The 27,961-nt window shown below is 45.0% G+C and overlaps 2 protein-coding genes across 2 annotated transcripts; one reads left to right on the top strand and one right to left on the bottom strand.

Annotated features, from left to right (window-relative positions):
* The first annotated feature begins 17,905 nt into the window (after nt 1-17,905).
* On the top strand, nt 17,906-21,122 carry LOC123072233 (zinc finger protein GAI-ASSOCIATED FACTOR 1). The gene is made up of 3 exons (XM_044495802.1): nt 17,906-18,353; nt 19,702-20,107; nt 20,193-21,122. Exons 1-3 carry the CDS (start codon nt 18,080-18,082, stop codon nt 21,046-21,048), a joined length of 1,536 nt encoding a protein of 511 aa, XP_044351737.1. The 5' UTR covers nt 17,906-18,079; the 3' UTR covers nt 21,049-21,122.
* Nucleotides 21,123-21,247: 125 nt separating this feature from the next.
* LOC123072234 (uncharacterized) lies at nt 21,248-24,129 on the bottom strand. The gene is made up of 2 exons (XM_044495803.1): nt 22,873-24,129; nt 21,248-21,595 (listed from the first exon to the last, which is right to left on the bottom strand). The coding sequence occupies exon 1, from the start codon at nt 24,104-24,106 to the stop codon at nt 23,321-23,323; it is 786 nt and encodes a 261-aa protein (XP_044351738.1). The 5' UTR covers nt 24,107-24,129; the 3' UTR covers nt 21,248-21,595; nt 22,873-23,320.
* Between the last annotated feature and the right edge of the window lie 3,832 nt (nt 24,130-27,961).

The raw sequence follows: 27,961 nt of genomic DNA, 5'->3' as shown, positions 1-27,961 counted from the left end.
CTTGAAAGCCATGAACCTTCACACATGATAGCTCGTTTCTGAGAACACTTTTTTAAAACAACCGCTGTATTACAAGTTTATAATTTTTTCTGGTGACTTGGTCACATATAATGACACAATGCGAAGGTTTTCCAATTTTTTGATTTTTTTGAATTTTTTATGCCGGTTTCAAAATGCGGTCAAAACGGCGGGCATGACCGTTCCTTGCTAGTGGTTGAATCTTGGAAATTTTTTGGTGTTTATCTGATTAAACAGATGCCGGTTTCAATATGTACCTAGAAATTATTTTTGAAAAAAATAAAGAGCAAACTATACGGCAACTGCAGTTCAAACTTGACCCGCTTCCATCGGGATTGGCAGAAATTTATCTTTTTCACCAGGGGTGGACCAAAACTTTTGACACCCAACCATTTGGTAAATTTTACATTAAACATGGCCTAATATTTTAGAAAATTGATTGGTCCAATTTTGCAACAAATATATGGTAGGTCCTTCACAAAAAACTCATTTTGGGCACTCGAAAAAATGGAAAATGAATTTTTCGTTCAAAGAAAATGAAAACTTCTTTAGACAACATTGTTTGCCATTCCAAGATGCACCCTGCATTATATAAGATCATTTAAACAAATTATGTCATGAATATGGCCATAAGACTGATCATTTGGATTGAAAGCCATGAATCTTCACACATGATAGCTCATTTCCGAGAACACTTTTTTAAAATAATCGCCGTATTACAAGTTTATAATTTTTGCTGGTAACTTGGTCACATGTAATGACCCAATGCGTATGTTTTCCAATTTTTTAATTTTTTTTGAATTTTTTATGCCCGTTTCAAAATGCGGTCAAAACGACGGGAATGACCGTTCCTAGCTAGTGGTTTGAATCTTGGAATTTTTTTTAATGTTTCTCTGATTAAATAGATACTTATGTAACTAAAAATTATTTTTGGAAAAAATAAAGAGCAAACTATGAGGCAGCTGCAGTTCAAATTTGACCCGTTTCCTACTAGATCTGCAGAAATTTGTCTTTTACACCCAACCATTTTGTCAATTATGCATTAAACATGGCGTCGTATTTTATAAAATAGATTTGGTCCATTTTTGCAACAATTATTTGGTAGTTCCTTCACAAAAAAACCTCATTTCGGACACTCAAAAAATGGAAAATGAATTTTCCATGTAAAGAAAATGAAAAAATCCTTAGGCAACATTGTTTGGAATTCCAAGATGCTCCTTTGTGCACAATATGAGATCATTTGAACACACTATACCATGAATGTGGCCATAAGATTGATCATTTGGCTTGAAAGTCATTGATCTCCATACATGATAGCTCGTTTCTGAGAACACTTTTTAAAAAGAATTGTCATATTATAAGTTTATTATTTTCCTGGTAACTTGGTCATATATAATGACACGATGCAAAGGTTTTCCAATTTTTTGAATCTTTTATGCCCGCTTCAAAATGGGGTCAAAACGACGGGAATGACCGTTCCTAGATAGTGGTTGAATCTTGGAACTTTTTTTTGTTTATATGATTAAATAGATACTTATGTACCTAGAAATGATTTTTGGAAAAAATAAAGAGCAAACTATGAGGCAGCTGCAATACAAATTTTACCCGCTTTCTGCTGAATCGGTGGAAATTTGCCTTTTTCATGAGAGGTGCATCGAAACATTTAACACCTAACCATTTGGTCAATTGTGCATTATATATGGCCTAGTATTTTAGAAAATTGATTTGGTACAACTTTCCAACAAATATATGGTAAGTCCTTCACAAAAAAACTTATTTTGGGCACTCAAAAAATGGAAAATTGTTTTTTCATGCAAAAGAAATAAAAACTCCCTTTATCAATGTTGTTTGCCAATCTAAGATGTAAAATTGTGCAAAATATGACATCATTTGAACACATATTTGATAGGTCTTTCACAAAAAAACTCATTTTGAGCATTGAAAAAAGAAATGAAAAATTTGTATGTAATCAATCATGACCAATTTATATGGTCAAAAAATCTTCAAATTGTTTGGTGCGCTCTGATTGGTCCATAGGCATATCACGCGGATCATGCATCAACCACCATCGGATGCTTCTCAATCCAATGGCGCCCCTCACCCCCTCACCCTCTCACCCAAACCCTAACTTCCACGATCCACTCCTCTCCCCCGATCCACTCTCCAACCCTCTCGCTCCTCCTCCTCCGTATCAATCTCTCCATCCCCAACCACCTAGCCGTCGCAGCCATCCTCCGTCCTCTCCCCCAACCCCGGTCGCCAACAACCCCTCCCCTCCCCTTCTCTCCCACGTCTGTGGTCGGATCCGCGCTCGTCCCTTCCAGATCACAGCCGCCACCTCCCTCCGGCGGAGCTCCCCGCCGTCCATGGCCTCCCCCATACCCTCCTCTCTCCCATCCCCCTCACGAATCACCGCATGTCCCTCCCATCCTCGTCCACCCATGAAACCCTAGAACCCTTCTCCGTGCATATCTCCGACGAGCGATGTCGAGCCACAAGGCGTGCTGCAGGACCATGTTCGTGCGCGGGGCTGGTGATGTTCGCGGGGATCATGTCGGGGCTCACCCTCGGCCTCAGGTCGCTCAGCCTGGTGGACCTGGAGGTGCTGGCCAAGGCTGGCACTCCGCAGGACCGATGCAACGCCGCCACGATCCTACCCATCGTCAAGAACCAGCACCTCCTCCTCTGCATGCTTCTCATCTGCAACTCCCTCACCATGGAGGCGCTCCCCATCTTCCTCGACTCCCTTGTGCCCTCCTTCGGTGCCATCCTCATCTCCTTCACCCTCATCCTGGCCTTCGGTGTGGTGATCCCAGGATTAACTTCTTCTCCCCTGCTTCCGATTTTACATTCCGATTCGGTGCTCTGTTTTCCCGCCTTCTTCTTCTTGCTCCTGACCTGCTGATTTGATGGTTCCATCGGTCCAGCAGATCATGACGCAGGCCATCTGCATGCGCTACGGGCTGAGCATGGGGGTCAATGTGGCGCCCATAGTCAGGGTGCTCCTCGTCGTCTTCTTCCCGGTCGCCTACCCCATCAGCAAGGTACACCCAATTTCTTCTTCTGCTTGCAAGAATCCGGGAGCAACTACCAATTTTGAGTGCGCTCAGTCGAAATTTTGTTTTTTATTTTTTCTTTTCAACCTCCCCCCCTCCCCCCTTAAGAAGCAAATATAAAAAATTAACACAAGTAACTATTATGATATCTATACGTATTTTACGATGTGGTGTGTTGACACTACTTCAGTTCACAAAAAAGAGGCATCATGGAAGTTTCACAAAAAAACATAAACAAAAAGAGGAAGAGAGAAAGAGCAACACTACTATTTCTTTTTAGTATACACTTGTTGTTTCAAAGTACCACCTGCTTTTAACAAATATAGAGAGTTATCATGTAGTCCATGTTACATAATATTAGTTGAGTATTTGTACATTATAGAACTAGGCTTGTATATTCCAATTGTGAGCTTCCTCAAATTCTTACAAAACAATGGTTTTTACTTATATTTTACATATTCTAAATACATATATTCAAAAATTTATTTAGTCCAATTTTTACATCCATTCATCGCACATTTGAAAATGTTCATACCTTGTCAAAACCTGTTCGCGCAATTCCAAACAAGGTTTCGTGACATTTATAAAATGTTCATCTGTTTAAAAAATATGTCTGTGAAATTTTTAAATGATGTTTATGCAATGTACAGAAATGTTTGCATAATTTTTTAAAAATGTTCTCACCATTCAAATGTTCATGATATTTCAATAATATTCATGCATTTCTATAAAAAAATTAATGAAAATAAAATGGTTACATACCAGTCAAAATATATCGTGACATTTCAAAATGTTCACGCACTCCAAAAATATGTTCGTTACAGTTTTCCAATATGTTAATGCAATGTAAACAAAGTTTGTGTAATTAGAAAGATGTTTCATAGCATTCAAAAAATGTTCAACGTGTATTTGAAAAACCGTTCATCATGTATTTGAAAAATTGTTCAAGGTCTAACAAAAAGTTCCACATTTATACGAAAAAGTACAATGTGTATTGAAAAGTGACATGTATTGAAAAGAAGGAAAGGGAAAACTAAAAAAAAAGCAAGGAACCGAAACGGCAGACCGAAGAAAATGAACGCATATTTGAAAACTAAAGAAACAAAAAAAAATGTAAAATACTATACCCATTATTGGGCCGGCCTATTCACTGCATGTTGTAGGGGAGAGGTGCATATAACCGAGATATAGCCATCACGCTTTACTCCGCCCAAGCTAGATGTGAAGGGAGCGGACATGCATGTCCACTAGTTGGGTCGCAACAAGTTGGTGCCATTTATTATTTTTATTTTTTAAATTTGTTTGGCATTTTTTTTCATTCTTTTTGTTTTTCTGTCTACTTTATTTTAGTTTTTACATGTTTTATTTTTTTATTGATGTCTTTCCTACTTTATATTTTAATTACTTATTTTATTTCTTTTTTCCTAAAAAGATAATTCTTGTAAATTGTAATGGAGGATATCGGCGTTGTCGTCGCCCCCGTAAATTCTGTGTGCCCTTTCTTCTGAATTGTTGTCCTATGGGAGTGTTGCTCTGTTCTTGTTGTTGTGGGTGTTTATTGTTAGGATAGAACTTATGTTTTAGTCTATTATTTTGCCGGAGTGCTAGTTCCTTGCCCCATATTGTAAAATGGGTTACCCCAGTACACTCATGTTAGTGTTTCTTCGGCTTCGAATCACTGATAGAAAAAGAGGCTTCCGTCCAGCCCCATTAGTCGCGAAACTGTAGGAACCGCGACTAATGAAGTCTTTAGTCGCGGTTCGGCAGATGAACCGCGACCAAATGCCTGGGCCCAGGGCGCTCGCGGGCTTTAGTCGCGGTTGGCCAGGCCAACCGCGACTAAAGCTCCTCCCTTTTAGTCCCGGTTTGTGGCACGAACCGGAACTAATGGGGTTGAGACCTTTAGTGCCGGTTCGTGCCACGAACCGGTACTAAAGGTCCCATTTTCAAACTCTAACCCCCCCCGGGATTGCCTTTTCAGTTTTAAAAAAAATAAAAGAAAATAATGGAAATGTCAAAAAAATAAAAGAAAATAAGTTTCTCATGTGATATGTGGTCTAGTTGTTGGGAAAATTTGCAAATGTGAATTTTGACTTTATTTGCAAAATCTCTCTGAAATTTGTAAAAATGGGCATAACTTTTGCATACTAACTCGGATGAAAAAGTTTTTTATATGAAAAATCATCTACTCGAAAAGTTACATCCAAATTTAACTGGGGGAACCCCGTTAAACATTTTCAAAATCCTCAAAAACCTAATAGAAAAAAAGTTACGGGGCTTGTAAGATCTAGAGTGGAAAAAATTGAAAAATATTCAAACAGTGGGCAAACTATGGTCAAACAATGGTCAAACTAATTATTCTAGAATATTAGTGTTACTAAATAATTATTTTAATTATTTCAATTTTGGTCAAATCTGGTCAAACTGTGGTCAACTGTGGTCAAACTGTGGTCAAACAATGGTCAAACTAATTATTCAAGAAATATTAGTGTTACTAAATAATTATTGTTTTTTAAAACAATAGTTTCAAACTCAAACAGTGAAATGTGTCACTTCATGCTCAAGCAAAATTCCTGAAGGTTAATAGGATTGACATCTTATTATTGTCAGGAAAACAACAAGTGCAGACTTGGAGCGTGGGAGAATAGAACCCGGAAGTTAAGCGTGCTTGGGCTGGAGTAGTGAGAGGGATGGGTGACCGGTTGGGAAGTTAGATGATTTGGAATGATGAGGGGTGATAAAAGAATAAATTGAGAAGTGATGAGGGGTGGTGATTAGAGACTAGAGGTTAAAATAATTCAGAAATTTGAAAAAAAAATCAATTTTTTTTTCAAAAACCTGTGGCGGCCTTTAGTCGCGGTTAGCCACAAGAACCGCGACTAAAGGTCCTCCGCCCCGACGGCCACCTGGCGCCCACGTGGACGGGCCTTTAGTCGCGGTTCTTAAGCAACCGCAACTAAAGGGGGGGGCCTTTAGTCGCGCCCGTTCGGTCGCGGTTGCGCAACCGCGACTAATGGCAGTTGCGAACCGCGACCAAAGGCCCTTTTTCCACCAGTGAATGTGAAGCAAGGTCGTAGGCATGTTGATCTAAAACAAAATATATTTTTCCTCCATATCTTTTTCACTTCCGCCCTTTATTAGAAAATACAGAAAAAATAACATAAGTAATTATTATGATATGCATAATTATTTTATTATATATATTTGTGTGTGTGTGTGAACACCGCTTTTATACATACATGAACATTTCCTTCTAAATTACAAGAATTTTGTCTCAAATAGATGAAAATTTATTTTAAGATGCATGGATGTTTTATGTTTAACAATATATAAATACCCCCGCAAAAATATATAAATACTTTTATTATTAAGAAGATTTCTTGGCGACGCTTTACAGTTGATGAAAATAATTTGAGATTTATATGCCAAGTAACCAGTAAGTCCTAGTAGGCACCGCGTTGAGGTGGACGACCGATAGAAGCAACCCTTTTTTGATAAAATATGTTTTTATTAACTCATGATGAAGCATCGAGAAGATACAAGCACATTGAGCATTGATACGTCTCCAACGTATCTATAATTTATTAAGTATTCATGCTATGTTTACAGAAATTTTATATGGTTTAGGTGCAATTTTATATGATTTAAAAGGAACTAACCTAAAATGATGCTGTTTTCAGCAGAACTACCGTGGTGATGTTGTTGTTTTTTTTGCAGAAATTGAAGTTCTTCAAATGCAACGAAACTTTTTGATGATTTTTTTGGAAGAAAAGAGAAACTAGAAACTTCGTGGGAATGCCATAAGAGTCACGAGGTGGCCACCACCCACCAGGGCGCGCCTGGGAGGTAATGGTGCGCTGGTGGGTGGTGGGTTCCCTGAGGCCCATCTTTGCGTGAGTCGACGCCAAAGAAATCCTATAAATACAAAAAAACAGAAATGACTCTAAATGAGAAGTTCTGCCGCCGCAAACCTCTGTATCCACAAAAACTCAACCAGGAGCCTGTTCCGGCACCCTGTCGGAGGGGAAAATCATCATGGAAGACCATCTTCATCATCCCGACGGCCTTCATGATAAGGAGGGAGTAGTTCACCCTCGGGGCTGAGGGTTTGTACTAGAAGCTATGTGTTTGATCTCTCTCTCTCTCTCTCTCTCTCTCTCTCTTTCTTAATTTGGCATGATCTTGATGTACCGCGAGCTTTGTTAATATAGTTGAATCATATGGTGTTTTCACCTCTCTATTTTGTTGTGATGAATTGAGTTTTACCTTTGAGGTTTTACTTTTATTGGATTGAATACATTGTTTGATTTGAGAATACTTGATGTATGTCTTGCATATGAATACCCGTGGTGACAATGGAGTATTATATTGATTTACTTTACGTATGTTTTGTCACTCAACTCGCGGACTCCCGATGTGAAATTGGAGTAATCTATGCATAGGGGTTGATGCATGTTTTCGTCCTACTTTCTCCGGTAGAAATCTTGGGGCACTCTTTGAAGTTCTTTATATTGGATTGAATATTATGAATGTGAAGTTGTTTGATGCATATCGTATAATCAAATCACGGATACTTGTGGTGACATTGAAGTATCTAGGTGACATTAGATTTGGTTGATGTGTATCAAATGGTGTTATTTTAGTACGAACTCTTGGGCTGTTTGTGACACTTATAGGAATAGCTCGATAGATCGATCGGAAAGGATAACTTTGATGTGGTTTTGTACCCTACAAACAATTTTGTCTTACGTTCTCTGTCAGATAAGAACTTTGGAGTGATTCTTTATCGCACGTTGACGGACAGCCATATGATCTAATTATGTTCGCATTGTTGAGAGATTGCACTAGTGAAAGTATGAACCATAGGTCTTATTTTCAAGCATTGCAATGCCGTTTGTGCTCATTTTTGTTACTTGCTATCTTGCTGTTTTTATTGTTCCTATTACAAAAATCAATATCTACTATCATTACTACACTTGTATCACCATCTCTTCGCCGAACTAGTGCACTTATACAATTCACCATTGTATTTAGTGTGTTGGGGACACACAAGAGACTCTTTGTTATTTGGTTGCAGTGTTGTTTGAGAGAGACCATCTTCATCTTACGCCTCACACGGATTGATAAACCTTATGTCATTCACTTGAGGGAAAATTGCTAATGTCCTACAAAACTCTGTCCTTAGAGACCCAACACGAGTCTAAAAAAAATAAAGTTGCGTAATAGAGATTAAACTTACATTTAACCTCTACCCAACTAGGACGTATATAGCCAACACGAGCGCACGCACCATGGGCGGAGCCAAAAGGGTACGTGGGTGTACATTTGTATACCCATTAATTCTGGCAAGACAGCACAAACTAAGTAGCTAAAATAAGTATATATTGAAGAAAAGTTAGAAAATTTGTATAATCTTGCACTCTGTACACCCATTTTCGTAAACCTAGATCTGCCACTGGCACAGACCCAAAGGATCATCTGGCAAATAACAAAGTCGTAGAAGACCAATGCAGCATTCATCCTCATCGAGCAGTTGCAGCTACCAAGAACAATTTTCACTTATACGGTCCATACATGACGGCACTATTTGGTGTCGTTCCCTTGTTGAAGGCATCGATGTTGAGAAGTTCCAGGCCACTATCTGCTACCTCCGGGGGAAACCCTAGATCAGTAGATCAGATCACGGCGGCATTATTGTGTCGTTTTCCTCTTGTGACGTCATTCTTGGAGGTGTACATGAGCTCGAGGGACCAGTGGACGGAATAATTGGTGGAGCGGTGATTCATCCTGCACATTAATGGTGGCGTTTCTCGGCGGCGTGGCGCAGTGGAGACTCGGCGCCCGATGTGTGGCGAGGGACTCGCGCAGGAGGGTGACATTATCATGCGTCGTGGTGGCGTCGATGGCAGAAAGGCCGGGCAAGGTGGTGCAACAGTACAACACTGAAGATTGATTGGTGGCAGGTGGCTGCGGCGGCCTCATACCCAGCAGGCGGCCTGATTGAGGAGTGTGCCGGACTGGTAGGTGCCTCATACCCGACAGGCGTCCTGGTTGGGACCTCAGGTCTTAGATGTTTAGGTTTGGCTGCGATGTCTGTTTGGTATTAGGCCCAGACTATCAACGCCCCTTTATCAATTGGATAGGAGTAGCGACAGTTGTTGCTTAGACGGTGACTTTAGTCTTACTGTTGTATAACTTTGTAAGGTCTTGTAAGAATAATTAATAAAGTGGCCGTATGCATCGTCCAGATGCAGAGGCCGGGGTCCTCCTCCTTTTCTATGCAGAGGCCGGGGGTCCTCCTCCTTTTCTAAAGAAAGACGGTCCATAAGTGATATTCACGGGAGCTGAAAACCATGGACGCACCAAGCAAATAGCCTGTCATCCAAGTAGATAGAAGCACCCCTGCGCAAACCTCAGCTCGTTTCAAGTTTTTGAGCCCCACGTTTCCTCGTCTGGATTCCTCTCCCTCGCTCCCGCGGTCTGTAAAGTTCCTTCTCTGAATGAAGGAATGACACGACTCGGCTTTCGAGACAGCAGAAGATCGGGACGTGAAGGAGGAGCAGCGTAGTTACCTGCAGATTAAATGCTTGCTTGTGGTTTCGCTCTGCGTCCTGACAGCTGCGCTCGGCGCCCACATCGGCCGCTGCCGTTTCGCGTCGAAGTTAATGGCATCTCAATGATGCAATCACGGAAAGCAAGTTCACGATGAGGCATTCAGCTTAAGATGATGAGTACGTAATTATAATTAACAGATGTGATTCGGCAGTATGATCTGTCCGCGAGGCACTGGAGGCCGCGGGTCGGACAGTCTCTGCTCGCGAATGATGAGAAGGCACGACGAATTTGTTCGTCGGGGGAGAAGGATTCAGATAAGGAAAAAAGATAGAAAATCACATCATCATAATCATCATCATCGTCGATCTAAATATCTAATCATTCCACGGCGGACGCCGGCCGCCACCGCCGTCGCATTCGCCGTGTGACCTGCGACACGAGGGATAGGCGGATGGCCTGCCCGGCCTCCTCCATCTCCGATCACCTCACGGCTGGTCGCTTTCCCGCGAGGAACCGGCAGGCGGTTCGCCGTTCACGTCGTCGATGTGCACCGACGGACGGCAACGGCTCGCCTTTACCTGACAGCGCAGCAGCAGTAGGCGACGTCGTCTCCACTCTCTCGCGTGGTTAAGCAGGCAGCTGCTTTGACTTCATAGCCACCCAACTCGACCATGGTACGACTGCCACAAATATCGCCTTGATGTAGATCATGACAGCTCAAAGGATTTTCTGCACTTCATTTTCTGTCATCCTGCCAGTACAGACAGGCTCGATCATGCATGATGTTGAGCTAACAATTGTGATTTCGTAGGCAGGATCAGGAGAGGGATATATCTAATTAACCAAGGAAGGGAGAACTGTTACCTTGATGAAGGCATCATCGTGTAACTGTTGTCGACCCATCGTGCTGCTTCGGAGGAAACCCTAGGATCTGGTCTTTCAGATCGGACAATGGCGGTACCGCGATGCCGTTTCTCTCTTGGGAGCATCATTGTGGAGCAGCGCCGGAAGATGGAGGCAGGAGGTGGAACGGCTTCGCCTTGCACGGAGCTTCGATGGAGCTGTCAAGTCATGCATGGCCGACAGGTGCTATGTTGAGTCATGCCTGGTTGGTAGGTGCTACGCACGACAGATCTTCCAGAGTCTTCGCGTCTGGACGGACGAGCACAGGGCGATGGCGTCGTTGGACGTCGTGGTGGCGTCGACGGAGGTCCGGACTGACAACAATGATGCGGATCTCTCTCTTCAAGATAGATCAATGGTCCGATGATGATGGCGGCTTCTAAAACGTGTGCATGTGGTGTGCGTTTTATTTGCGGTTGTTGGTCCTGATACGTTATGTGGATGGATCAGCGATGACACCGGTTTTAGATATGAGGAGTGAGAGCACTCCACATTATCGAGTTTGTAGGTGTGAGTGGTTGCTTCGGATGGATTGATGTTGTTCTTGTCAGACCTTTATAAAATTATTAATAAAAGTGGCTACATGCATCGATTGATGTAGAGGCCGGGGGACTACATGCATCGATTGATGCAGAGGCCGGAGGTTTGACTTTTTTTTTAAAAAAAGCGAGGGAGAACTACTAGTAATAGGATTTGGCAGGCAGCTCAATGGAGTAGCTAGCTAGACTGCTAGACCCACCTTTCCTTGCTACTGTTGGCTAGTAATAACGTGCAGTGACTGGGATTTGGTGTGTTGACATCTGGTCTCACTGGTCGATGATTAAGCGGCGAAGATTCAGGGAGGCATTAATGAACCGGTCGAGCCACCAATCGTTTACCCATGTGGTGGCCATCATGTTAATTAATTTAGTCGTGTCTATATTTCACGTAGGTTCTAGCAAGCTCACAGTATATATTGTTTTGTTTGCCGTGTGGAATCTCGTGGCCTAGAAACACTCCTAATTCGCCGTCAACACCTACCATCTAGGCTGCCCAATTCTTGCACTATACATTGTGATTTGTTTTGTTTCCTCGTGTAGATGTGGTCATGCTTAGTTCCTATTTCTTAGACATAAATTGTGATGAAATGCACATCAACAAAATGGAGAAAACATGTGATGCAACGCTGATAATTCTAAACGCACAGAGTTTTTATGGGCCTTTCACGGATTGTCTTTCTAACTAATCTTCCCCCTCCCCTCCTCTGATTTTCGGTGAGGGTGGTACCCTCACCCTTATTTTAACCAATCAAGAGGTCCCAACAAAGCTATCCCGTGAATCCCGTAAAAACTCTCCCCGTGAGTGTAGCATTGCTCATGCAACACAACAAACGATGACTACTCCCAGTGAAGTGTCGTTGCCCTTCCCTTCCCATTCTCCACCACCGGGCTCCGTTGATCTCCATCATGGTGGCACTCCACAAGAGTTGTAAGATTCTTGGGGACAAGGGACCAATAGTATCTTTTGTCGTGGTTTGCAGCTGGTAGCAGCATGTAGCATGTGTTGTTTCTGGAGGCTTTTTTTTACGGAACCTTGTCTGAGGACAGGGTGCTCCTACAATTTAGTTTTTTTTTTAGAAAAGGAGGATGACCCCCGGCCTCTGCATCTGGGAGATGCATACGGCCACTTTATTGATTATTCTCGAGAACCATACAAAGTATTATAACAATGTGTCTGAATCCACCATCTTGGCAACATGTGCCGCTACTCCTATCCAACATGATGAGGGGGTGCTAGCTGGGCCACTACCCAAACCACTCACCTAAACCTAACATCAAAAGCCGGAAGCCGAAACTCATTCGGTAACCCCAGCCGAGCCACATACTGGGTCTGGGGCGCAATCCGGTCAAACGCACTCGTGTGTCGTCGCCGCCATCTTCCACAGGTCCGTCTTCAGATCAAATTGAGGCTTCTACCTTGTCTGGCCACTCTGCCATCGACGTCCCCATGACGCCAGACAGCTTCCTCCTCCTGCACGAGTCCATCTCCGCGCATCAGACGCCGAGTCTCCACAGCACCATGCCGCCGAGATCCGTCATCATCAATGTGAAAGATGAAGCACCGCTCCACCAAAGTCGCCGTCCTCTAGTCCCTCGAGCCCGTGTGCACCTCCAAGAATGACGCCCCCAGGGGGGAAGACGACACCAGAGAGCCGCCGCCATCCGATCTACTGATCTAGGGTTTCCCCCGGAGGTAGCAGAGAGTGGCCTTGAACATCTCCATGACGATGCCTTCAGGAAGGGGACGACGCAGACAACGTCGCCATCGCCGGCCTTGGCAATAGCCATAAGCAGGTTTTCACCCAGATCTGATCGAAGACTTCCATCTCTCGTGCACGGGTCGCCGCCATCCTTGCCGGGATCTGGAAGATCCCGCAAGCCAGATCTCAGTAGGGAGAAGCCCCCCCCCCACCCACCGAGACCCGCCGGCCGAGCAGGGAAGCAGGGGCCGGCCCAGCCAAGCGGCAGCCACCCCCAGCCCGCGCTGCCGCAGCCCTCGTCGCTGGCCATCGGATCTGACGACGCAGCCACTGCTGCCCCGCCGCCCCCAAGCCAGCACGCCCCGCCACCAGCTCCACGCAGTCGCCGCCGCGCTGTGACGCGCATCCGCCGCCGCGCCGCCCTGCGCCAGCGCCGCGCACCTCGCCTGACCCATGTGTCTCGCGCCACAGGGCCCCAGGGGAGGTGGGAGGGGAACCCCGCCGCCACCGACGCCAGCCGGGCTTCGCCCGGTGGCGCCCTCCGGCGGCGGCGGGGAGGGGGAGAGGCGGGGAGGAGGAGCTGGCGGGCGACGGCTAGGTTTTCGCCCTGCCGCCCGCGAGAGCGGCTCGGGCGACGGGCTAGCAAAAAGTTTACCCAATTAGATCGAAACATGTTGATCGCAGGGAAACCGTACAAAAACCCCAACGACGAACACAAGCAATCCCTAAACAAAACTAGACACCACCACAAGCGCAAGCTAACGATCGAGGGCCAAAGAGACCCCGGATAAGGGAGTAGCAGCTCTTCAGCAATGCGTTCAAGAAGTAAATGACCCCGCGGACGGTAACATCATTGGCACCAACCCCCCTTGGAGGCGGCTGCTTACAACTCGAAGACTTACACACGTTGGCTTATTCATAGTTGGTACAAAAACCAGAGCAACAAAACTTCCATTTAGGAAAGGGGATAAATTCTAGGAAAAGTACAAAATGGTTGCACACGATCGCGTCCTCGGTTCTCCGCGTCAAGAATGGCGCATTAACCGTTTTAGATTAGTAGTCTCTTAGCAGTATCAGTTAATCCAATGTGCAGCATATGCCTAGTATTTTTCGGTGGTACCGTGAGGACAACTTGACAAAGCAAGCGACAAATTAAACATGTACCAAAGTCCAAAGACTAAGCATAGAGATAGCAATGGTAATATTCTCTGCTACTGTCCCTAGTAGGAATAAAAGTAAGTAGCAGTTTTCTTGAAGAAATTGAAAGGACGAGCTTAGTAGCTAACTAAGTGATGGATTAGTCATCGATCGCTAGGTTGATTCGCTAGGCTAATCAAGAGATGGATACTGATCAAACACTTGTTATAATTGGCTATTTGGTCTAGCCCATTGACAAAAGTCTCCAAGAGAAATCATGAGCTACATGCGTAGTTTTCCTTCTCTTTCCCTATCACGTCACGGTCGCGCGCGTGGACGTTATCGAACAACCGAGGCCGGGCCCTGGCACGGACTCGTTGGGGCTAGCATATGTACGTAGTACCTGATCGACCACGATGTACGCTGTCTACAAGACAACCAGCATATATGTGCAACAAGTTATGCCGTCAAACTACAGATCCTAAGCACAGGAGCAGTAAATTAAAGCAGCCGATGCACTGCATCTGCCCTTTTCCTTCCTTCCTTTCTTTCTTTTTGAGCAAGAAAATGTGGTGCACTCAGTTCAATTCAATACATATCCCGTCGATTGCCTAAGCTTTTTTTTCGCTATCGAAATGAATTATTCTAGAAGGAGGATAACCACCGGCCTCTGCATCGATGGTATGCACAAAATCATATATTATTCACCCGCAAAAAAATCATATATTATTAATTGTTCAACAATGTCGATCAATTCAAGCACCAACACTGGACAAATTGGCTTAAAATAAAGAAAAATAACGAGGCCATTCAAATCGAGTCATCGGAACGAGTACTCGATCTCCTTTGGTTTGTAGTTCATCTAAGAAAATCAGAACTTTTGGTTTGCGAGGCTACTTGTGTTGAATGGGCAAATACTAATTACACCATTATTTTCTGTCTAATCTTGGTTCTCAATGTGAAATGAACCAATGGTGTTTAATTAATTACACTTTTTAGATGAGCCTGATAATAAAGTAAAAATAAGAGAGTAGTTTAGAAAAATGAACAAAAGAGTGATGGCCATGGTGTTTCATTAAGTTAGAAACAATAACAATGAAATGCAAGAATTTCACTCATGACAATAGTTGGGCCTTGCTCGCCAAACAATTAGGGACGAGAAACCATGATTCTAGTCCTCACAAGATCTGAATCCTTCTCAACAGAGATATGTCCTGACACCCTATCCTACATCAAAATACAACCATTGTTTCAAAAACACTTTCAAACACAATTCATAATTTATTTTCGCACACAATTCAATGATTTATTCATATTTCAATCAATTTTAGAAAGATTCCACCAACAATTCACTCAAATTTCAATTATTTTATACATGTTTTAAAATCAGTCATATTATGAATAGTTGTGAAACTTGCATTTCAAACTTTGAAACAATAATAAAACCTTTTAGCCCCAAACAAGTTGGGGCGGACTAGAGTTAAAACCCATAAGACCATGAAAACTAGTCACAATTTCTAGCACATGGATGGCTAACTTCCACACATACATGCCCATGCATGGCTAGTTCTTTGGTGATATTTTCTTTTGGGTTTCATCTCCATAAGAGTGATTGAGCATTTAAGGTTGGCTCACCAAGTCTATCACAACCCTTCTCCTTTACCTAGACTTGGGACCGGCAATTCAAATGTTTGAAACTAATTGCAAAAGGTATTCCGATTGTTCAAGTACTTTATTTTTTAGATTTTTAATTTTGTGTAAAAATTCCTTGACATTTTTTTTGCATGTACCATTACTTCTGAAAATATCTAGTATAACCATTCTATTGGAAAATTATAAATTATCTCACCAATTTCAAAGTCGTCACAAACTGTTCATTTCGATCCATTAGATATTGAAGCCCTTCAAAAAATTGGGTTGTTGCCACGTGCCAAAGTTGTCGCTCAAGGGTGTCGTTGGTGTGCCCCACCGCCTCCTTATATGCTTTCATTATCGCCAGATAGGGAGGGGTGGGGGGGGTATTGGATCTTGTGATTCTCCTCTCTGGTATGTTATCTCATTGTCTATTTGTTTGTCTGAGTTTGTCGATTTGCCCTCGTCTTGCCCATGTGTGAGTGCCTCCATTCCTCGCTCTGGCTTCTTTGGCTTGGGCATATTTGGGACGTGTCTCCAACACCCATCGTCATCGTCGGCGTGGTTGAGTTTGTTTACGGTGCTTATGAGGGCCCTCCTACTCCTCTCCCCACCCTCCGCCCCTCACCCCCTTTCAATGGCCCAGGTGGCGGCTGCTCCGCACGGCGTTGGGTTGGTTCCCTCATTGCTCGTCGACGCCATGCCTATGCTCGTGCAAGTGGTGTTGGCTCTAGGTTGTTGGCGATTTTGTCCTTGTGAAGTTCAGCTTCAATCACTATTACCGACAACATCTCGGTAGTCGTGTTGTGTGGTTGGTTGTTCATAATCTCGTTGTGGACGTTCCTCGCTTTTCATGCCAATGCCATGTGTTATACATTTGATCTAGTCTAGGTCGTCTTGGATCATGTTGTTGTTTGGGTTGCGCCATCTTCAGCCATGTAAGGATCATAGTTTGCTTAGGTAGCACAATTTTTTGGCGATGTAATGGTTATCCTGCAACGTTTGAAGAAAAAGAAAAGAGGATGGGTATTTGTCTTTGCCTTTTTAAACTGCATGTGTTTGTCCAGAACCAAGTACCTCCAAACCAGGTATGTGTCCTATGTTGGGTTCATCCTCCTTTTTACGCCAAGCACCATGCATCATCAGCATGCAGCATGCATCATCGTTGTCATTCCCCTGTCAATTCCGAGGTCTCTGAGCCAATCAATTCGGTAACGTAGCAAGAGCCCTTGAGTCGTGAGTACTACTGTAAAAAAACAGCCATATGTTTTGCTTAAGCAAATCAAATTCAACTTGCTACTATTAAAATAGCGGTACAAATTCAAGATATTTAGCATGAGAAGAGTGGTTTTGGGGATCGGGTGACCGCATTTTAAAATCTCAAATTGACTGCCTCTGAATTGAAAACGAGGCGTGGAGCCCCTAGGCACGAAAACAAGGCAACAAGAAGCTCCTCAATTTAACCACAAGTTGCTCTCATGGCAAGAAACATGCGTATTTTATGCCTCCCCTCCCGGGAAACCTTGAGCATTGTCTCTAGCAGATACCGATCCCGAGGGAGGCAACAACCAAGGTGCATGCATGCTAGATCCAAACTACGCTAGAACAAAAGAACCACTGCAGCTCGAATGACACTCTCCGCTACAGATTACACTCTTCACATCTACTCCCTCTATCCGGAAATACTTGTCGGAAAAATGGATGTATCTAGATGTATTTTAGTTCTAGATACATCCATTTTTATCCATTTATGCGACAAGTAATTCCGGACGGAGGGAGTAGTATTTTTGTTTTAAAAAGGAGGTTGAAACCCCCGGACTCTACATTCAAAAATGCACACAAGCATCTTTATTATGTTACTCAACAAATTCAGACAAAACAAATATTATATGCTCTACACCTACGAGCTTGATGATGTGCCCTGACCTCGCACCAACGCGCACCATCTAATTTGGTGGCCTCGTCAAGCCGCCCAACAGTGAGTCGAGATCATCAACTGGTCTAGCAGACTCTCAGCACGCCCCGCATGCACACGCTCTGGAAGCCGTCGCCGCCATCTTCCGCAGTAGTACTCGCGGCTATATTACTCAGAGTACTCTGTAGTACTAGCATTTTACTCGATGGCATTACAAAAGAACAAAAGGAGCTAATCCCCCTATTTTATAACGAAGTAAAGCATTACAAAATGCATGAGAAGGACATGCGTGTATCATATTCATGCGGAGTGCACACTCAACTCAAGTCATCACTGACACACATCGATAAGGACAGGAACGCCATTGAAAGGTAAAATGGACGAATGTGGCGATGCGTGAAAGCTGAACAGGGAATAGAAGGCATAAATATAAGACCAACCAACGCCCTTCCTCTTCTCCACTGTCACTCACAAAGTCACAAGACACAAGCGGTTTGGCACTGATCACTCACCCACCTCCTCACAGGGCACCAGGAGCAGGCACGCAGCTAGCAGAATTCTGGTCACTGAAGGTGGTCGATTTTGTGGCGCTTTGTGAGCCTGCTGGTAAGTGTGTTCTGGCGCATGCGTAGTTGCATGCCGCCCATGGCGTGCGGTGCCACGGGGACGGGGGAGTGCACGGGTAGCTTCTCTTCCGTGAGCAGCACGGTGGAGGGGCTGGGAGAGGAGTTCCGGCTGCCGTACCACGGCAAGCCGCCGTTCCTGGCCGGAAGCCCGCCGGAGATCCGTGAAGACGACGGCGATCTCCGGCTCGTGATTGCTGGCACCTCCGACTCGCTGTCCACCCCGCCGGCTGCGACCAAGAAGAAGAAGAAGCGAAGCCTTCCCGGGACTCCAGGTGCGTACATGCATGCATGGAGGCCTCTCAATCCATCCTTCATATGACTTGATTTTTGATGAGCAATTGCATGAATGATTTGGACTGTTTCAACTTCGGTTGAACTGCTATATATTTGTTCTGGGACAATTTTAGTTGCTAAATTTTGTCTCTTTTGCATGAACTCTGTGTTTCCTGGTCGATCTTGTGACTAGCAATTATTGATTTGGCGAAGTCAATAGTGGCGGTTGCTGTTCATCAGTCAGTCCAAGTCTCCTGACACTGAAAACTAGGACGGGAATGACAAGACATATATATTGTACTCCACTAGATTGCTTGTAGATTTGTTTGCAAAGATGCTTAGTGAGTTGGCTATAGTGTAGTAGGTTTAGTACTAGTAACAAGATAAATCGCTTAATTAAATTTCTTAGATAGTGTTCCCCGCAAAAAAAAAAAAAAATCTTAGATAGTGACCTTGAAATTATATACTGAAAACCTCCTGCTAGAAGTCGATCCCATGACTGAGTGCAAGAGAAATGCTGCGGTATATGCCAAGTTTCTATAATTTCGGGGACAGTTGTAGTAGTAGTAGTATTTTGAAGTGTGGTATGCATGTGAACCCATCCTTCATATGACTTGTTTACTCTCTCCATTCCAAAATACAGTAGTATTTTGAAGTGTGGTATGCATGTGAACCCATCCTTCATATAACTTTGATCATAAATTTAACTAACAAAACCGGCTACAGCAGGAGCAAAAGTGACACCGGTGAATTCATATTCAAAAGAAGTTTTTCAATTATATAATTTTTTTTCCCACCGCAGTCGGTCTTGTTGGTTAAATTTATGGTTAAAGTTGAATGTCGGAAAGCGCGAGCGCACTATATTTTAGAATGGAGGGAGTATATTTGTTCTTGGAGATCTTTACACGCTAAATTCGTGTGGTTTTAGTTCCTGAATTCTTTCTCTTTGCATGAACTTTGTGTTTACTTCTTCTTGTGACTGCAATTATTGATTTGTCGAAGTCAATAGTGGCAGCCAGTGTTCGTCAGTCAGTACGTCCAAGTCTCTTGACACTGAAAACCATGACGGGAATGACAAGACTATACTGTACGCGTCTGTTTCAACAATATACTCCACTAGATTGTTCGTAGATTTGCTTGTACGATTATTAATGAGTTGGCTATAGAGTGGAGCCTATGGTCTAGGTTTAGTAACGCGATCAAGAAATGGTTAATCAAGTTTCTTAGCTAATGACCTCGAAATTATCTAGGGAAGATCGCTTAGAAATGCTTAGTATTCACGCCACGTGGCTTTGATTTTGGGCCGGGGTAGAATTTTCAAGTGTGGTATGCATTTGTTGCATGCAGACCCGAGCGCGGAGGTGATCGCGCTGTCGCCGCGGACGCTGATGGCGACGAACCGGTTCGTGTGCGAGATCTGCCACAAGGGCTTCCAGCGCGACCAGAACCTGCAGCTGCACCGCCGCGGCCACAACCTGCCGTGGAAGCTCCGGCAGCGCGGCGCCGAGGGCGGGGCGGCGCCGCGGAAGCGCGCGTACGTGTGCCCCGAGCCGGCGTGCGTGCACCACGACCCCCGGCGCGCGCTGGGCGACCTCACCGGCATCAAAAAGCACTTCTGCCGCAAGCACGGCGAGAAGAAGTGGAAGTGCGACCGCTGCGCCAAGCGCTACGCCGTGCACTCCGACTGGAAGGCCCACGCCAAGGTCTGCGGCACCCGCGAGTACCGCTGCGACTGCGGCACCCTCTTCTCCAGGTCCGTCCGGCTTCCTCCGTCGCCGTCCGTTGCATGCGTCCGCCGGCTCCGGCGATGTATCATCGAACTTTGTGACGTCATGCAGGAGGGACAGCTTCGTGACGCACCGGGCCTTCTGCGACGCGCTGGCGCAGGAGAACAGCAAGCTGGCGCAGCCGGCCATGAACATGGCCACGGTGGCCTCGGCGCTCCAGGGCCAGCAGCACGCTCACCACCACAACCTCATGCTGCCGTCCACCCACGCCGATGACCTCGACATGGACGCCGACGAGGCCTCCGCCTTCGAGCCGGACATAAAGAGCCCGCACCTGAAGATGTTCTCCGACTACGACGCCGACGCAGCCGACGCCGACAACCCGCTGGGCTGCATGCTGTCCAGCCTCGGCGCCGCTCCGTCGGCCTTCAGCCCGAGCAGCAGGCTGAGCATGCTGGGCCTGCAGGCAGGGCCGAGCGACGCCGCCTCCATGGGCGGCTGCTACTCCCCGGGCAACGGCGGCCTGGCGAGCATGTCCGCCACGGCGCTGCTGCAGAAGGCGGCCCAGATGGGCGCGACGACGTCGAGCGGCTACGGCGTGAGCTTCACCCCTGGCCACCCGGGCCTCGCGTCCACCATGGCCGCGCTCGACCGCTTTCCTTGCACCGGGGGGCCGTTCGGGGGGCCGACGAGAGCCTTCGGCGCGTACGACGGGGTGGTCGGGTTCGGCGTCGGCGGGCTGATGCCTGGCCAGCTCTACAACGACGGGGCCAACGGCGGCACCACAAGGAACGCTGGACCGGCGGTCAGCGGCGCGGACAACCCAATGGACGATGAGCGCCGGCGAGCCGCCGCCGGCGACGACGTGCGCGTGGTGGATTACATGGGCGTCGAGCACCAGAGAACAAGCTACGGTAGCGTGAGTAGCGCCAGCCCGTTCGCGGATTACACGGGCCCGTGGCCCTAGGGTCGGCCTTCTAATTCGAGACTTCAGCACGATTGTGTACTGTTATCTGATGAATCTACAAGAGATTTCTTCTACGTGTTCATCCATCTACATGAGCCTGTGCAAGTACAGACAACAAAGTAGCAAAGCCTTATTTAACTAGTCAACCAGCAGCAGGTCATGTGGAGTAGAGCTCTCGATTCAACCAAACTTTGTTTCACTGTTACAGCAGAGATGGCTGCGCATCTCTCAACTGAAAGACACTTGTCCCAATTGTCACAGGTTGCAAGGTGTGGAGCCACATAAGACTGCAACACAAGTACTAAAAACGTCTTATATTTTGATAAGAAGGGAGTAGATCAGATGAGATCGCAATTCTCAACATACAGAACAAGTCGCTTCCCAAATGCAGCGGACAACAACAGTAACAACACAGATACCACAGGGAAGGAGTACCTTCTCCAGTTGCATAGCATACATGTGCAGCCATGTGCTCTTCGTTGGTGGCACCCTTGTCACAGCTCATCCAAAAGGTTTCCTCGATCATACCCTTCTTCAAGTGGCATCCCTGTTTCGGAGAAAACAGAGCGAGGGTCAAGATAAAGGTAATTGGGCATCAGGATATATTCGGTTTGCCATTAGTTGAGCATCAAAATATCAGATGGGCTAACAAGACGAGTGGCTAGTCCGACGATAGTTAAATGTTTGGTGCGCCTAGAAAATAAAATGAATTTTCACTGTGATATATCTGAATCACACATAATGAAGAAGCTAGAGAGAACCGGCGTTAAATCAACCACTTGTGTTCAAGATATACAATCCACTAGGCAACATTCAGAAGAACAAAAGAAAAGAAAAAAGTATTAGCAATCCCATACATAGCTTCTGGTTCACTGTTGCGATTTAGATTGTAGAAAATTTCACCATGAATATATTTAAGAAATAGGAAGCTAAAATTCCAGGCATGATGGGTTCCTGACCATTTCTGTGCAAGGGAGAAAACATAGTGGTGAACAAAGTAGACACATTGACAAGGCTAGGCATTTTTCAGCTCTTAATCTTCTCATTATGTTCTATACTTGTGCACCTCCCATTTTCAGTTCTGCATTGATTGTTAGGTAAACTGTGATACAGCAAGTCACTTTTCAGCACAACTACAAATTGCTACTATGAGACTAAGACCAAGTTCAGGAAGCATGACTTCTGGTGCCAGCACAAGGTTTAACAAAAGTAAGCATTCCATAGAGTGGTCTAGCAAACGACAACTACCATTGACACTATAATGTGCAATTTTGCAACTATTAAGGGTGAAAATATATGGGTGATAGTTGGATTCGGATATGTGTAGCCATCTGAGTAGCATTAGGGATGTAAAAGTCAACTGCGGATCCACCATGGTAGCATATCTAAAGGGGGACTTCTGTAATCTTTTAGTAGCTAAGAAACAAATCTGCATCCCTCGATAACTCCTGCTTCTCTTTCTTCTCTTATCTATCCACAACGTCATTTGCAACTAACCCATTACACCCCGACAACCACACGCAAGAGACTATGACCACAAGTAGACACCTTGCAATATTCCTCATTCACAAGTGATTTCAAATCACGTTACATCAAGCATTCACTAGTGTCGCCTCTAGTATCGTTAAATGATTTCAAATAATCTTGCGGCAAGTATTCTCTAATATCACGGAACTAGTATAGTTAAAGAGGCCCAAGGAACCAATCACATATGTAACACCACCACACAGCTACGGCGAACAATGACATGCACAACGCACATTACAAAACTAGGTAACCTCTACAAGGAAACTATACAGATCACAAAAAAGGCAAAAGGCAAACCTTGAAGGGCTATCCATGAGCACAGGGAAGATGGGAGGCCAGCTCATCATAAAAGGATAGATTTCAAACAAATCATACTCCCTTGACACTCTGCGCAGGGTCCTGCGTTTGATATCCAAGTAGAGTATGCATTGATCCATCTCCAAAAACACAAACTCATTATAGTCCCCCACATGGATAATCGTGAAATCAACACTAGAATCATCCTCAAGCAAATCAGCACATATTTCAGTCAAGCAAATGGTGTCCACCAGCAACCAGTTGTCCCCATTGTGGAGCCAGATGTGAAGTTGAAGCTCCTTGATATGGATGAGATACACACCAGAACCATCATCAGCCCGCGGCAACATGACGGTGTCCAGTAGTTCAAAATCCACCCCGTGTGGGGCCGGAATTGTCGATGAGATTGAGGCCTTCAAATCCACGACAACAATGTCTTTCATTGAGCTCACCGCATAGATTTTGTTGCCGGACAGCACAGCTCTGCAACCAAGTCCTGGATGCAGGTCGCAGTCGGCCAAGGTAAGATGTTTGGCCAGGCACCATCACCATTTTGCAACGTATACACATGCACAGGTTTTCTTATGATCTCCACGACGAGAAAAAAGATGGACAAGCCATCCCCTTCTTCTTTGGAGAAGAGCCGTGTCCAAGTGGTGGAGTAACCGGATTCCTCGATTGTGAGGCTTAATCCTGGGAGGATGGTCATATCTCTACCATAGCACAGCGGGTATTGCACTGTAAATGCAATTTCATCTCTGGGGCTTTTTACCTTGTGCCAGCTGGTGACGACGCTGCCGTTCCGGCAGACCGCCATCAACATCTGATTGGTATCTGAGTCGTAGGTGTCCAAGCGGAAGTCTGTGCGGCGGATGACGGCAGCGAGCTCCGGGGGCTGAGGCAGCATTGGGACAAAGCGTGTGGCCCCCTTATGGAGGCCTTTGATGTAGAAGCCGAGGAGTGTGGGCGGGTGGAGCTCGCGGAAACGGCGGAGGAAAGCGCGATCGGAGGCGTGGCTGAGCCAGCGCCTGCAGACGCCGGCGGCGCGCACGAGGCTGGTGGGGAAGCCGACGCGGACGATGATCTCCGTCAGGAGGTTGTCGTCGTCGAGCACCTTGGACACACACGCCGACGGCAGCTGCGCGTCGCCCTCCGTTCCGTCCAGACGCAGCGGCGGCTGCGCGTCGCCCCCCGTTCCGCCCAGACCCAGCGGCGACTGCGCCTCTCCTTCCATTCCTGGTCTCCGCGGGTTTAGGGTTTGGGTAAGATTTTTTTTTTTTTTTGAGATCCGGGTTTGGGTAAGAATTGAAAGGGGATCGAGGCACAGGTCGATGGAGATGGAGTGAAAAGTCGATGCCTCCCCTCCCTGGCCATGGCCTGTCAACCAAGGCCCATCCAGGTCCAGCCCGAATTAGAAAAGTAGGGCCTATCAAGCCCGTAATACCAATCAGGCTTGTTTTATAGCCCTTAAAAAAACTTACAAAAATCTACACCTCTAAAAAAATCTACAATTCATTTACATTCTGTTTTCTATAATTCTTATTTTTTACGATGATTTTATGACCAAAATGATGGCTGGCAACCATCATTCAGCGGCAAGCTTGGATCAACTGTTCTTGTTTATATTAAACGCCTGAATCAACTGTTCATGTTTACATTAAACGGGCAGGTATGTTTGCTTCACGGTTGATACTTGCTAGTAGTGGTAAAAGAACACAAAGAGAAAGAACAAGTTTTTTCAACAAATGTAATGTGTATCTGTGTGTGGATCTCTACCTGCTATATTTTTACTTCCATTTTTCTAATTTTGGTGCACTGCAGATTTTCCGCCGATCGTTTGTCATGTTTCTCTCGTGACATCCTTTGGAGACACTAGCCACGAATCATTGAGTTTTTTTTTCAAAAAGGGGACTCCCCGGCCTCTGCATCAGAACGATACATATAGCCAACTTTTATTAGAAGGCAAATAGTTTAACAGAGGTCTTAAAGTCACAATGAAAATAAAGAAGAGCTCACAAAGAGCCTAAAAAAGCAATCATAGCGCCACAACCGGCCGGCATAAACAAGATAAGAAAACTAATTGCCTATTCTATTGCATGACCGACATCCAAATCGGTTGAAAATATCCCGTGCTACCATCTCCCATCGGATAGATCCAGTAACCAAACGCTCTCTGGCCTCCGTCGGAGTGAGTAGCGACCACATACGAATCAACGCAGTGACTCAGAAGATAACCTGCAAAAAATAAAAATGTGTTGTTCTGTTAAAAACCAGGTCATTTCTGTAGTTCCAGACTGCCCATAATAAAGCACATACTCCTACGCGAATGTGTCTCGCTGTTTCGGCCTCTATCCCGTTAAGCCACGTTCCAAATAACGTGCTGACAGCATTCGGAGGAGTAATATTAAAGGCTATGTGCACCGTCCGTCATAGCACTTTTGCCAGTGGGCAGTCAAGAAAAAGGTGTTTGATAGTTTTATCCCGATCACAAAAACTACACCTAGTAGGTCCTGTCCAGTTGCGCTTTACCAAATTGTGCTTGGTTAAGATGACTTGTTTATGTACAAACCACATAAACACTTTAATTTTCAACGGAACTTTGACTTTCCAAACATGTTTGGAACTAGGAATGGAGCTAGAATTGATAACATCGAGATACATCAATTTAACTGTAAACTCCCCAGTCCTAGTAAGCTTCCAGCGCAACTGATCGGTTTGTTGAGACAGCTGGACCTCCATCAGTCTACTCACTAAATGGATCCAAACTTCCCAATGATTACCGGCTAGTGTCCTCCTAAACTGAATATTGAGGGGGGGGGGGGACTGAAGTACTGTTGCAACATACGCGTCGCGTCGTTGAACAATACTATAGAGCAATGGGTATTGAAGCGCAAGGGGTGTCTCTCCTAGCCAAGTATCCTCCCAGAAACGCGTGCTGGCGCCATTTCCAATTAAAAACTTTGTCCTATTGAAAAAAGCTGATTTGACTCTCATCAGCCCTTTCCAAAAAGGCGAATTTGTCGGCCTTGCTGTCACTTTGGACAATGTTTTGGAGTGAAGATACTTACTACGGAGAATCTGTGCCCATGTGGCTTCACTCTCTAGAGATAACTTGTACAGCCACTTGCTGAGAAGACATCTATTCTTGACTTCAAGATTTTCAATACCAAGACCCCCTTGGTCTTTTGGACGACAAATGATATCCCATTTGGCGAGTCTGTATTTTCTTTTTAGCTCATCACTCTGCCAGAAGAATTGGGATCGATAGAAGTCCAGCCTTTTCCTAACTCCAATTGAAACCTCGAAAAAAGACAAGAGAAACATAGGCATACTCATGAGAACCGAATTAATAAGAATTAATCGGCCTCTGTATAACATGAGCTTGCCCTTCCAGCAACTCAGTTTCTTCTCAAATCGATCCTCAATACACTTCCATTCTCTGCTTGTCAGCTTACGATGATGATTGGTATACCTAGATACGTAAAAGGTAAGGCCCCCAATTCGCAACAATTTCCTATAAACCTCTTATTCCTCCTTGGCTCTTCCAAAGCAGAACAATTCACTTTTATGAAAGTTAATCTTTAACCCGGTCAATTGTTCAAATAAGCATAACACCAGCTTCATATTTCTTGCTTTTACCAAGTCATGCTCCATAAAGATGATAGTATCATCGGCGTACTGTAAGATGGACACACCTCCATCCACCAGATGAGGCACCAAGCCACCCACCTGACCAGCCTCCTTAGCCCTTCCTATTATAATTGCCAACATATCCACTACAATATTGAACAAGATAGGAGACATCGAATCACCTTGTCTCAGGACCTTATGTGTCTGGAAATAATGACCTATGTCGTCATTCACTTTAATTCCAACACTCTTTTTTGCGTGAAAGATTCAACCTATCGTCGCCAGGCTTCATCAAAACCTTTCATGCGTATGGCCTGTTGAAGGAAAGGCCATTCGACTTTATCATACACTTTCTCGAAATCCACCTTGAAAACAACTCCATCTAGTTTTTTTCGTGTGAATTTCATGGAGCGTTTCATGAAGGACCATGATAACCCGCAAGTATACAGGATCAATGTAGCCTCTTTTGATAAGTAAGAGTGTCAAACCCAATGAGGAGCTAAAGATAGAACAAATATTCTCTCAAGTCCTACCTGCCACTAATACGACTCTACGCACGCTTAGTGTTTGCTTTACCTAGAACAAGTATGAAACTAGAAGTACTTTGTAGGTGTTGATGGATAGGTTTGCAAGATAATAAAGAGTACGTAAATAAAAAGTAGGGGCTGTTTAGATAAAGAACTAATAAAGTAAATATAGCGAGTGTGGAAAAGTGGTGGTAGGAGTTGTGGAATTGTCCCTAAGCAATTGACTACTTTACTAGACCGATAATCACTATTGCAATTCTATTTGAGGAGAGACATAGGCTAACATACTTTCTCTTCTTGGATCATATGCACTTATGATTGGAACTCTAGCAATCATCCGCAACTACTAAAGATCATTAAGGTAAAACCCAACCATAGCATTAAAGTATCAAGTCCCCTTTATCCCATACGCAAACAACCTACTTACTCGGGTTTGTGTTTCTATCACTCACGCCACCCACCATAAGAAAATCATGAACATATTGCAAACCCTACAGCGGGGATCCCTCACGCTTGTGTGACACGGAGAGCACCATAGGACAGCACCCATAATAAAACATGCAACTCACACCAATCATAGCAATTCATCAATCACCGATAGGACAACGAAAATCTACTCAGACATCATAGGATGGCAACACATCATTGGATAATAATATGAAGCATAAAGCACCATGTTCAAGTAGAGGGTACAGCGGGTTGCGGGAGAGTGGACCGCTGAATATAGATGGGGGAAGGTGATGGAGATGTTGGTGAAGATGGCAGAGGTGTTGGTGAAGATGGCGGTGATGATGATGGCCCCCGACAGCGCTCCGGCGCCACCGGAAGCAAGGGGGAGAGAGCCCCCCTTTTTCTTATTCTTCCTTGACCTCCTCCCTAGATGGGAGAAGGGTCTCCCCTCTGGTCCTTGGCTCCCATGGCATGGGAGGGGC

The sequence above is a fragment of the Triticum aestivum genome, chromosome 3B (genome assembly GCF_018294505.1).
Source record: "Triticum aestivum cultivar Chinese Spring chromosome 3B, IWGSC CS RefSeq v2.1, whole genome shotgun sequence".
In the NCBI taxonomy this organism is placed as follows: domain Eukaryota; kingdom Viridiplantae; phylum Streptophyta; class Magnoliopsida; order Poales; family Poaceae; genus Triticum; species Triticum aestivum.
The sequence above is the reverse complement of the archived record's forward strand: the minus strand, read 5'-3'. Positions and strand labels throughout refer to the sequence as shown.

What these genes read in the sequence shown, in the direction of transcription:
- LOC123072234 (XM_044495803.1), bottom strand. Translation starts at nt 24,106, where the DNA reads ATGGAAGGAGAGGCGCAGTCGCCGCTGGGTCTGGGCGGAACGGGGGGC.
- LOC123072233 (XM_044495802.1), top strand. Translation starts at nt 18,080, where the DNA reads ATGCGTAGTTGCATGCCGCCCATGGCGTGCGGTGCCACGGGGACGGGG. An exon ending in AAGCCTTCCCGGGACTCCAG is followed by an intron (nt 18,354 to 19,701) that starts GTGCGTACATGC and finishes TGTTGCATGCAG; the next exon opens with ACCCGAGCGCGGAGGTGATC. An exon ending in TGCGGCACCCTCTTCTCCAG is followed by an intron (nt 20,108 to 20,192) that starts GTCCGTCCGGCT and finishes GACGTCATGCAG; the next exon opens with GAGGGACAGCTTCGTGACGC.